This window comes from Rhineura floridana, chromosome 7 (genome assembly GCF_030035675.1).
Source record: "Rhineura floridana isolate rRhiFlo1 chromosome 7, rRhiFlo1.hap2, whole genome shotgun sequence".
Lineage (NCBI taxonomy): Eukaryota > Metazoa > Chordata > Lepidosauria > Squamata > Rhineuridae > Rhineura > Rhineura floridana.
The window spans coordinates 75,353,290-75,365,555 of NC_084486.1; the positions used below are offsets into that span (position 1 = coordinate 75,353,290).

The window sequence follows — 12,266 nt, forward strand, 5'->3', positions numbered from 1 at the left end:
CACCCAAGGAAAGGGGAGGATGTCTTCTACAAGATGCCAATGCTTCCCACCTGGCCCAGAGTTTCTTTTGGATTGAGGGCATGAATAAGGGCATCTATGCACAACCAAAAGAGACAAAAAGCAAAGAAAAGATTAAATATCCGGGGGTGTTCACCACAATATCTTCTCAGGGCCAAGACAAACACCTAAGAAAATGATAGGTTGTCCTCTATGCTACACCAGTGCTTACGACCAGTGCTTATGATCTATGTGGATTTTTAAAATTTTTGAATTGGTCTTCCCTGTTACTTACTTTGTTATAGCTGAATTATTATTATTTTTAAAAGCCATTGATGTTGGTGACAGAAGGACTCATGGCAGGGTCAACAAACAATGATTTATTGAAGAAGATGTAATTCCATAGATGACACTCTAAAGCAGTGGTTCTCAACCTTTTTTGCTCCATTCCCCCCTTTCACCATTGTTCAGAATATAATTCCCCCCTTCCCAAGGTAGTCTCTCATAGTGTGTTGACGTTTCGCGAGTGACGGTGGTGTTTCTCGTGAGAGAAAAATTTCTTAGTTTATATTATAACAGAATTTCTTGGAGCACTTTCTGGTCTTTAAATAATAATTTAATTTTGCAAATGAAAATAATGCTGCATGTTCAAGAATCAATTTTAATCTGTGACATTCAATAAACTTTATTGAATGTTGCAGATTAAATTAAAAACAAACTACAATTTTACAGATTGTACATAATCTACAGGACATTGCTGAATAGTGGTCCCAATTCCCCCCCTGGAACCCTAAAATTCCCCCCCAGGGGGGAATTCCCCCCTTGTTGAGAACCTATGCTCTAAAGTATGCATGGACGGCATTTCATAGAACACACTCTCACAGATGCTTGAAAGTATGATATGTGGTACCCCAAATCATCTTTTAGGATGGGCACTCCAGTTTCTTATTTTCTTTCCTCTACATATTCACTATTTTTCTAATACATATATGTCCTTGTCTGTATCATACATACAAAAGAAGCTCTGAACTGGGTGGGAACCCTCTCCCGCATGTGTGGATGTATGGTAGTGCCCAAAGCATGTTTTGGGGTGGGAACCCACAGTTCCTTATATACGTTCTACATTGCTTGTTGTGCAACACCCACAGAGCATGAGGGAAGAGCGAGGCTGCACAGTAGCCCAATGTGAAGCACATGATTTTTACCCACAAATCAGAGGAGCAGAAGACTTCCCCAGTTCCCCCCCAAGTAACGCCCAAAAGTAATGTTGGAAATGTTAAAGTTACAGCTCAAAATTAATGAAATTATTACAAGCAAAATGTAATGAAATTACCCACTTGTTCCTCAAAAAGTAATAAATTACAAGTAATTTGTTATCTGTAACAAACTACTTCCAAGCTCTGGCCACTTTCCAGTCCTCAGGCATGGAGGAGGATCTTAAGATCACATTACATATATTTGTTTGAAGATCAGCAATTTCACATTTGAGTGTATTGAGGACTCTCAGGTGGATGCCATCTGAACCCAGTGATTTGTTAGTTTTTATTTTGTCTGTTAGGCCTAGAACTTTGCCTCCCATCACCACAATCTGCCTCAGTTCCTCAGATTCCCTTCCTGAAAAAGTTAACTCAGGCACAGGGATTATATCTTCCGCTGTGAGGACAGATGCAAAGAATTTATTTATTATTTAATTTGTATCCCGTCCTTCCTCCCAGCAGGAGCCCAGGGCGGCAAACAAAGTGCTAAAAACACTTTAAAACATAATAAAAACAGATCTTAAAATACATTAAAACAAAATAGCATTAAAAACATTAAAAAAAAAACTTTAAAAAAGGGTTAAAAACATTATTAAAAACATATTAAGCAATTCTAACACAGACGCAGACTGGGATAGGTCTCAACCTAAAAGGCATGTTGAAAGAGGAAAGTCTTCAAAAGGCGCTGAAAAGATAGCAGAGATGGCGCGCCTGCCTAATATTCAAATTTAGGTTCTCTGCAAACCTTTATCTTCCTTTAGCACACGCTTCCTTGTCATCCAAGGGTCCAACTGCATCCCTAGACGGTCTTCTGCTACTAGTATATTTAAATAATTTGCTTTTAGCAAAATGCTCCCCCAAATTCTTATTAATGTCTGATTGCATTTATTTTGCCAGAGTTTGTGTTCCTTTTTGTTCTCCTAATTTGGACAAATCTTCAGTTTTTTTGAAGGATGTTTTCTTGCCACTAACAGTCTATTTGACTCTGCTTATTAACCATGCTGGTATCCTCTTGGCCAGGAGGTACTGATCTGCAGTATACCCTCCACTTGAGCTTGTAATATTGTGTTTTTAAATAACTCCCAGGTTGAAATGTGACTTCAGAAACAGGATCAGGACTGTTTGGACCACATTTTAACTTTAAGAAGAAGGTATTGAAAAGGAATGTATAGCTACATAATATTGTTGCTCAAGCACTCAACAAGATAGGCCTAGCTTTTCTGAATATACCTAAATGATTACCAAATGATGTGTCATGAACCCCAAAGACAGTCACAATGACACAGAGGATGTGTCCCAAGCTGGTGGGCTGCATTAACAACTGACATGTACAGATTGCCAACTACTAATTTATCCTATGCATCCTGATTAATACTTACAATCATATCTCTCCCTTCACCACACACAAAAAGTGATATCGTTTTTTTCAAAGCTCTAATATTAAATTCTTTGACACATGCTCCCTTTTCCCAACTCCAATCCTAAACATTTTTTCCCTAAAACATCTGTCTTGTCAGTTTCACAGAGGGTATAGGTGACAAAGGGGAAGAAGTAACTGGTGAGGGATAGAATTTCAGGACAGAAGGTAGGGTCCAAAAAAAGAAAAGAAAAATGCAAAACGTTTCTGATGGATTGATTTGGTAGAGTAGAAACCCACTGCAGAATATCATGCCTTTAACCAAGATGGCAAATATATGCCTTTAAAACAATCAGCAGATTCAATATGCAGTAAGGAAGTATTCTGCACTTTAACCTAATAACATTGTTTCTACGTAGTAATTGGAAGGAATAAAGTCACTCGATTCAGCAATTAAATGCTTGCCTGTATGGCATCTAGAAATGAGCCATGTTATGAAGAACCCATCTGCATCTCTCTGGTGATTATTTTTCAGAAATTGTACCTGATCTAGATCTTTTTTGAACATTCTTTTTATCCCTTATGATTACTTTTTGAGTGATCCCCATTTGAAATTGCTGACTCTTGAATACTGCTACCCGACTTTGTCCTTAAGTATATAAAACAAATGTAAATTACTTTATCAATTTATCTCTTTGGGATATGGGATCATTTTCCTGGAATGTTACTGGGTTGTCCCCTTCCAATATAAAGCATGTGAATCCAAGGATAAGAACATGCATATCTATATGAGTTCTCACCCATGCATTCATTTTGCTGAACTCATTTCTCTATATCCTGAATGGGTAAATCTGCCTATGCAGAGTGAGTGTGTGAATGTCCTTCTCAAATAATAAAAAAAAGTCCTTTTAAAAAGTTCACTACATAATCCATTTATCTGAGAACAGGGCCCCATTAATATTTCACAAAGGTCAGATTTTTTTTATTTGACTTATGGAACACTTATAAACTAGGAGTCCTAACTGCGACTGCAAAGCACACAACAATGTCAAAGGTTATACTGTGTTTTTGTCTCATCCTCACTAAATTACTTGCAAATGTATTCAAACACAATATGAGAAGATTTTATTTTACTGAAAATAACGGACTGCACTTGTCGGAAAGAAAAACTGAGGTACATCAAGCATAAACACGGGGGGGAAATACATTGGTTCAGAAGCCCATAAATCCTTATTTGAATCTGCCAACCTGAAAGCCAAGTAAAGCCCGAAAAAACTATTTTTCTTAAATGCTATGTCTGATTAAGCCATACTATTAAATGACAGCTGAACTTTAACATTAATATGATATTATTTAAATAACTGCATGACTTTTTTTAACACTAAAAATGATGAATGATTTTTGGACAGCTCAATTGACATAAAGCAACAAAACCCTTTAATGAGATTTGACAAAATGGAGACATATGCAGAATATTCGTTACAGCTCATGTCGCAGGACCCTTCCTGGGAACGATATAGGTTTGGCCATGGAGGTTTTTATTATTATTATTTTGATTGTCTACAGGCACTGAACCATCCCTTTCAATTGCTGCCTCCTTTCTCTATGGATTTTGAATTTAGCTTGTGTCATTTACATATTACTCTTAATCAGAGAATTTTGTACGCTTCGGTTCAGAGTGTGAATTGTGAGAAGTTTGTGAAATGGAAGCAAGAGGGGCTGTTATCTTAACCTTTGTCAGCTAAATATACAAGGAAGCAAAAAAAAAAGAAAAAAGCCCAAGCTATTTTCATGAGAAGATTAAGGACCAGTGTGTATCTTAAATCACTCATGTGAGGCCATTTCCACATGGCAAGTTGCTCATGATATGGATCAGAACATTTTCTCCATGTCACAACTGTTATTGGAGAATGGAAACACCTGTCTGATCTGCATGAATAGCAGCTGTACACAAACAACTTACAACAGCCTTCCCCAACCTGGTGCCCTCCAGATGTTGTGCATTACTCCCCCAAGTTGGCAAAGCTCATTTAACATCAACACGAAATCAAGCCTTCAGTGTCATTGGCCTAGTTCTCTGGTATGCTCTGCCAATACAGATTCAGCAGGTGTCTTCTGTTTTAACTTTTAAGAGCCTGCTGGAAACCTTTTTTGTTCCTCCAGGCTTATGCAGGCAATTAAGAAGATGCTTTTTTCACAAGAGTTGCCCTTTTGTTTTTATTGTATTATTAATGGTTTTATTCTACGGCCGTTTTTAAAAAAAACATGTTGTAAACTTGTTGTTTTTCATGAAATTGTTGCTATGTGCCTTCAAGTCGACTACAACTTATGGCAACTCTATGAAGCAGCGATCTCCAACAGCATCTGTCGTGAACCACCCTGTTCAGAGCTTGTAAGTTCAGGTCTGTGGCTTCCTTGATGGAATCAATCCATCTCGTTTGGCCTTCCTCTTTTTCTACTCCCTGCTGTTTTCCCCAGCATTATTGTCTTTTCTAGTGAATCATGTCTTCTCATGATGTGTCCAAAGTATGATAACCTCAATTTCATCATTTTAGTTTCTAGTGATAGTTCTGGTTTAATTTGTTTTAACAATTGTCTTTTTTGCAGTCCATGGTATCCGCAAAGCTCTCCTCCAACACCACATTTCAAATGATTTTTCTCTTATCCACTTTTTTCACTGTCCAACTTTCACATCCATACAAAGTGATCGGGAGTACCATGGTCTGAATGATCCTGACTTTAGTGTTCAGCGATACATCTTTGCATTTGAGGGCCTTTTCTAGTTCTCTCATAGCTGCCCTCCTCAGTCCTAGCCTTCTTCTGATTTCTTGACAATTGTCTCCATTTTGGTTAATGACCGTGCCAAGGTATTGATAATTCTTGACAAGTTCAATGTCCTCATTGTCAACTTTAAAGTTACATAAATCTTCTGTTGTAATTATTTTAGTCTTTTTGATGGTTAGCTGTAGTCCTGCTTTTGTGCTTTCCTCTTTAATTTTCATCAGCATTCGTTTCAAATTATTACTGGTTTCTGCTAGTAGTATGGCATCATCTGCATATCTTAAATTACTGATATTTCTCCCTCCAGTTTTCACACCTCCTTCATCTTGGTCCAGTTCTGCTTTCCATATGATATGTTCTGCATATAGGTTAAATAAATAGGGTGATAAAATACACCCGTCTCACACCCCTTCCAATTGGGAACCAATCGTTTTCTCCATATTCTGTCCTTAGTAGCCTCTTGTCCAGAGTATAGGTTGCGCATCAGATGCTGTGGCACTCCCATTTCTTTTAAAGCATTCCATAGATTTTCATGATCTACACAGTCAAAGGCTTTGCTGTACTCTATAAAACACAGGGTGATTTCCTTCTGAAATTCCTTGGTCCATTCCATTATCTAATGTATGTCTGCGATATGATCTCTGCTGCCTCTTTTCTTTCTAAATCCAGCTTGGACGTCTGGCATTTCTCGCTCCATATATGGTAAGAGCCTTTGTTGTAGAATCTTGAGCAATATTTTACTTGCATGGGATATTAAGGCAATAGTTCGATAATTACTGCATTCCCTGGGATTCCCTTTCTTTGGAATTGGGATGTATATGGAATGCTTCCAGGCTGTGGGCCATTGTTTACATATTTCTTGACAATTTTTTCTCAAAATTTGGATAGAATTTTAATTTTAATGAAATAATTTTAATTAAATGTAAGGGTAAATGTTCTGCCTTCAAGTCGATTTTGACTTATGGCGACCCTATGAATAGGGTTTTCATGAGGCTGAGAGGGTGACTGGCCCAAGGTCACCCAGTGAGCTTCATGGCTTTGTGGGGATTTGAACCCTGGTCTCCCAGGTCGTAGTCCAACACCTTAACCACTAAGCCACACTGGCTCTCTTTAATGAAATACCAGTATACAAATATTTTTATAAATATATAAAAACTCAACATCTACCTTCCCTCTTTCAGGAGCCTAGCAATTTTGAAGTGCTTGTCATTTCTTGGGGCTCTACGTCAAAGCTGACAACTTAGTGGTCAAACCCTGTATCTCAGGGAAACAATTATGTTCAGGACAGATTGATACTTTATGTAACAACAATAATTTTAACTGTGTAATCACCGATCTATGTGGTGGCATAAAATATCAAATAGGAAGGTGAGATGTAAGTATGCACACATGCAGAGGATGTGTGTTGAGAAACAGAGACCTATTGAGATTTACTAGTGTGTATTCAATGTGTGTCTTTTCATGTCTACAAAGTCTTTACATCATACTTTCTGGTAGATACTATTGCATATGTGGCAAATACTCTTGCTAAGTAAAGCACAAATCTGGCTGCACACACTGGGGACAAGTGCTATAAGACTAGAATGGATTTATCTAGATAAGTATTCCTGCCTGATGAGCCAATGGCTTATAGGAACAATGGAGCATACTCTTATTTCCAGGAGCATAGATACTTGCTTCTGACTTGACAAGCACAGTCTATATATAATCTGAGCAACTTTCAGTTAGTTCAAGATTGGTTCAAGGATCTGTTGTGCTTCGGGTTAACTGCACTCTTATTTTAGGCTGTAATCCAATACACACTTACTTGGGAGTAAATCCCAATGAATCCAATGGAGCTTACTTCTGAGTAGACATGGATTGCAGCCTTACTTTTCTGCTTACTCCCCAGCTTGCAGTAGCAGCACCTGCTTGATTCTTGACTAAAGTGTTTTGAGTAATGGCAAAAGAGAATTTGAAAATTCTTCCTCATATATGATTTTTTTTTTAGGTAGAAATATTAAATAAAGATCTGACAGGCAAAACTCATAGGAACTCTGCTATGTTACCTTAGGAATTGGACAGAATCATTTTTAGGTTCTCTGCCTTTTTTTTTTTTGGTCCTAATCATGGAAGAAACATGAATTATGATGACTTGAATATATATTGCATGTGTTAGGGATAGGATTGCCAATACATTAGAACAGCTGCATACAAAACAATAGGTTTCAAGCACAAGACTATATCCCAGGCCAAGGAGGGGGAATGGGAACACCGCCCCCCTAGAGCTGTGCTTGGTCCCCCCAGGAGTTTTTTTGGGGAAATCTCTTCTTCTTAATTTGTGACATGACAGACAATGAGAACCTCCATTTAAAGAATGATAGCTTATTTTAAGAACAGGAGCAATTTAAGAATTGGACCCTCTCAAAAATTCAGTGAATAAGGCAGGGTGAGTGCACAACAAAAGCCTCATCTGGAAGAGCCACCAAAAGTCACTCAGGACTTTCTCTGACTGAAGGTGGATTTTTCATTATCACTGTCACCCTATAATTACTTAAGTGATCCTGAATAAAACAGTCTGTATAGTAACATGACCCTTGAAGAGTTAAATATTACTTTGTATTATACATAATACTTGGTATTACGGGCTAGAGTTAGACTCCACCCCAGCAACAGAAAAGCATGTTTGTTTGCCTGAAGCTGTAACACAGGCCTAATTTCTGGTTTTTCCAATATGTTCAGCTCAGCATGGGGCCTTTTCAGGGTGTCTGGACAGAAAAATCAACCCAGCAACCATTAAAGAAATTCCAATTGTTTTCCACAATTAGTTTCCAAATGCTTAGTCAGTCTTTTATATAGCAGCCAGTTAAAAAGTTTTCCCTCAATTACCAAGCAGGAAGGTAAATCTAAATGCCAAGAACAAGACTAGAAGGAGGGATTCTCAAAGACCAGTTAACAAATGCACCCAAATGCACTTCCCTAAACTGGTAGCATTGATAAGTTTGTTTTTCAGGTGGAATCTAAAAGTGCAATACCTAATGCAGCATCAAAACCTACCCCAGGAGCTCATTGTCTTTACTAAAGTAGTTCAGTTCATGAAGAATCAGTACACAGGTGAAAGGGACTGTAGCTATAGGCAAAGTCAAGCTTTTGAGTCTGGTATTCCTGGGAATCTCTCAAAAAAGGGTGAGCAGTTCAACAGATTAAGCTTAATTCATGTAAATTTAATGCACTCTCCGGATGAAGGAGGAATGACGAGGAAGGTCACTCTGCCTTTCCCTTCCATTGGCCTGGCCCTCACATCCTCTGGGGGGGGGGAGAGGAATTGGCTAGTGCTATGAGCCTCTTCTCCCCTAATGCCCCACCTAGAAATGTGGTTGCCCCACCTAACAAGGAACACTGCTACAGGACTGCTGGGAGGTGGTGGAATCTACAACAACTGAAATAATTTTAATAGTAGGAGGAACTACTTTTAGCAAAACTACATCAAGCTGTTGATTTCCAAATGATACAAAATTATGACAAATATCTATAAATGTTATTTAACTTACAATTTATATGAAGAAAGCAAGAAAAAGAGAGAGAGAGTCCCTACCTTGCCCTTACCTTCGTAACATTCCTGTAAGGATCCTTGAACTCTTGCCCAAGTTTGCATCTGTTTCTCTGAGCTGTGGAGAAAAATGTTCTAATATTGCATAAGACTGAATAGGTAGAGAGAACTTTGTGTTTTTCAAAAATTTAACAATCCTCATTGCCTACTGCCATGTTAAAGAAATATGCTGGAGCTTCTTATTTCACATTTTTCAAAAGCCAATGGACATCCAAGAGAGCAGTGAATAAAAAATGAACCCTAGAACCTGATTTGCTAAGGCTTAGCAATGGAACACATGATATGACATAATTACAATGAAAATGGTACTGTGAGCACTGACATTGGTCTCCAAAAATAAATTCCTTTGTTTTCTGTTTTGGAATTAGGAGCAGGCCTTGTAGCTCAGATGTTGCAATATCCAGAAAGGCATGAGCACTACACTCCTTTCTTGTTCACTGACAGTTGTAGATGAGGTCATAACAGTTTCTTCTCCTCCTTAAAAAAGTTAATTATCAGTGGACTATCAGTGGAATAACAGATTCATGTTAGAGAACTTTCTGACCACTGAATACTACAGTGGTGTGAAATTTCCAGGGGCCCTCCAGGCAGTTGACTTGGCCACAGTGACACACACATTGGTGACATCGAGGCTTGATTACTGTAACACACTCTATGTGGGGCTGCCTTTGAAAACGGTTCAGAAATTGCAGTTGGTTCAAAATGCAGCAGCCAAAATGTTAACTGGAGCATGGAGCAGGGAGCATATCACCCCTGTGCTTTATTGACTCTACTGGCTCCCAATTTATTTCCAGGCCCAATTCAAAGTGCTGGTTCTGTCCTTTACAGCCCTAAAAGGCCTTGGACCAATGTACCCGCGGGACCGCTTACGCCCATATGTACCTGTCCAGGATTTAAGATCATCTGCCTCTGGTCTCCTCTGTGTGCCTGGAGTGAAAGATGTTAGATTGACAGGCACGTGGAGAGAGCTTTCTCAGCTGTGGCCCCCAATCTCTGGAATACCCAACCCCAAGAATTTCGCTCTGCTCCCTCCCTGTTGGTTTTCCAGAGACTTCTGAAAACAATCTTGTTCCGGAGAGCCTTTGGGAGGGACTGAAGGTAGAGCCTGACACTGATCTTATGTCTTCTACGTTAAATTTTACCTTTGTAGTCCCTTTAGTACCAATCCCTATATATGTATATGTGTGTGTGTGTGTGTGTGTGTATATATATATATATATTGTATTTTATGTATTTTAATTGTATTTTATGTATTTTAATGTTTTTGTGATTTTACTGCTTACAATTTTATTATGTACATGTCTGATTTTATTTTTATAAGCTACCCTGAGTGCCCTATTATAGGGTAGAAGGGCGGGATAGAAATATTTTAAATAAATAAAAATAAATAAAATAAATAAATGTAGCCTAGTGTACAAAAGTGAGTCACATTCATTGCTCCACCCACTTTTGCCTACCACTGGCATGCAGGTCCCAGAAGTGTGCCTCCCAAGGAACGCATTCCTTGTGCTAAAAAGGATTCCCCACTCCAGTTCTAGTATATGCAAACACTGCATTAATGCCAATCACCTGACTGTGAAAGCTTCAGGTATTCTAGATCTACCCTAAGTGAGTTTCTAGTCCATGGAGCTAGGAGTTTTTAAGAGAATGACAAGCAGGATTGCCAAGCTGCAATTTGGGCATTGCAGCTGTGTAGCAATAGCTAGCTAGCTAGCTAAGATAGATAAGATAGATAGATAAGATAGATAGATAAAAATTGTGACTTCTTATTATAGCCATAGCAGCACCACAGAAGGGATGTCACAGCTACATCACCATGTAGTAAGCAGAGATGATTGTGCAAAACCTCGTGGGGTCAGTTTGTTCACTTTTTTGGAAAATGACTGATCAGATACATCTTCCATGACACTGTATTGTTGTTAGAGTTAGGAAAGCTCAATGAAGTTAGCTGTGGATTATCTCCCCACACCCCAAGAGATGGAAGATCTTGGGTAGTTTTTCTAAGCCAATCCAACGGATTGTAAAAAATTACCCCACATATATCCACCAAGCATGAATACACACAAACAAAATTAAGTAAGTCCTCAGTGTGGGTGGAACCCCTCCACCATATTTAGATTTTTCCCCCCGGATGAACCCCTTCCCCACGGGTTAGGTTTTAGTGTTATTGTTGGAATTTTAAGGTTTTAATGTGAATTATATGTTTTTATGTTGTACGTCGCCCATTATTTAATAATAATAATAATATGCAAGCTAATAGAGAGAAGTTGCTCCATTAACTTGTATAGGACAGCAGTAAAAAAACTGCCGAAGTGAAGCATGAAGTCTTTCCCCCAGCTGGATTGAAATCCAAGCTGGACAAGAATTTGAGGCCTTTTAAGCTTGCCTTTCCTTTCAAGTGGGCTTTAATGAGCCCATTAAATTCTTTTCTGAACCTAGATTGGGACAATCCATCAGTGGTATCTCTAGTTGAGTTATTGAAAGGGTTGCCAATCTTTTGGGTCAGGGGGCACATTTGAAATTTTGAGTAACTGTTGTTGATGCCAGTCACAAAATGGCTGCCATGGGGGGTGTCATAATACAAAATGGCTACCACATTGAAAAGAACAAAAAAAAGAAACAGGGCCACAAAATAGTGCCTTGCATGGACTTCCCCGTCAATGGAAAAAAAGGCATCTACATCAGCCAACACTGTGCTTCCTTACTAAGAGAAGCTCTTTGCACTTCTTTTTTGTACAGAACAGTGGTGCCTGCAAGAGCTACATAGGCAACTCAGAGTTATTGTTTGATTTTAATATGGTAAAATTGAAATGTGACTTGAGCAATTTTTAGGTGAACATAGCAAGCTGTTTTAAATCTAGTCAGACCATCTACCTCAGCAGTGATTGACAGCAGCTCTCTAGGGCTTCAGACACTAATCTTTCCCAGCCCTTTTTGGAGATTCTGGGAATTGAACTTGGGACCTTCAGTGGAACTGATAAACTTTTATCAGTAAACAAAAACCAACATATTCTCATTTTGTTATGGAAGAATCCAGCTCACTGGTAGAATACATGCTTTGGAGCAGAAGGCCCCAGGTTAAACTCTGAGAATCTCAAGTTGAAAGGATCTCGGGTAATAAGGCTGGGAAAGACCACCGCCTGAGAGCTGGACAAAAAGGAGAAGCATGAAACATTTGAGAAGCTCCATCTTTAGCCAACTTTGCAGAAAGAGAAGTATTAATCACTCCCTTCCCATAATACGCATAATGAAACTGATTTTGGTGATAATTGGTGTATATACAGCT

The 12,266-nt window shown here is 38.7% G+C and overlaps 1 protein-coding gene across 6 annotated transcripts in view; it reads right to left on the reverse strand.

Annotated features, from left to right (window-relative positions):
- The window catches only part of VTI1A (vesicle transport through interaction with t-SNAREs 1A), a 396,691-nt gene that overhangs the window by 143,615 nt on the left and 240,810 nt on the right, over window positions 1-12,266 (reverse strand). For 3 of the 6 annotated variants that reach the window (XM_061636007.1, XM_061636008.1, XM_061636010.1), the window contains one exon: window positions 8,977-9,038. In XM_061636007.1, coding sequence (XP_061491991.1) covers window positions 8,977-9,038 — 62 coding nt within the window. Of the gene's footprint in view, window positions 1-8,965; window positions 9,039-12,266 lie in introns of all 6 variants that reach the window. The other 3 variants (XM_061636011.1, XM_061636009.1, XM_061636012.1) reach the window with 1 other exon arrangement.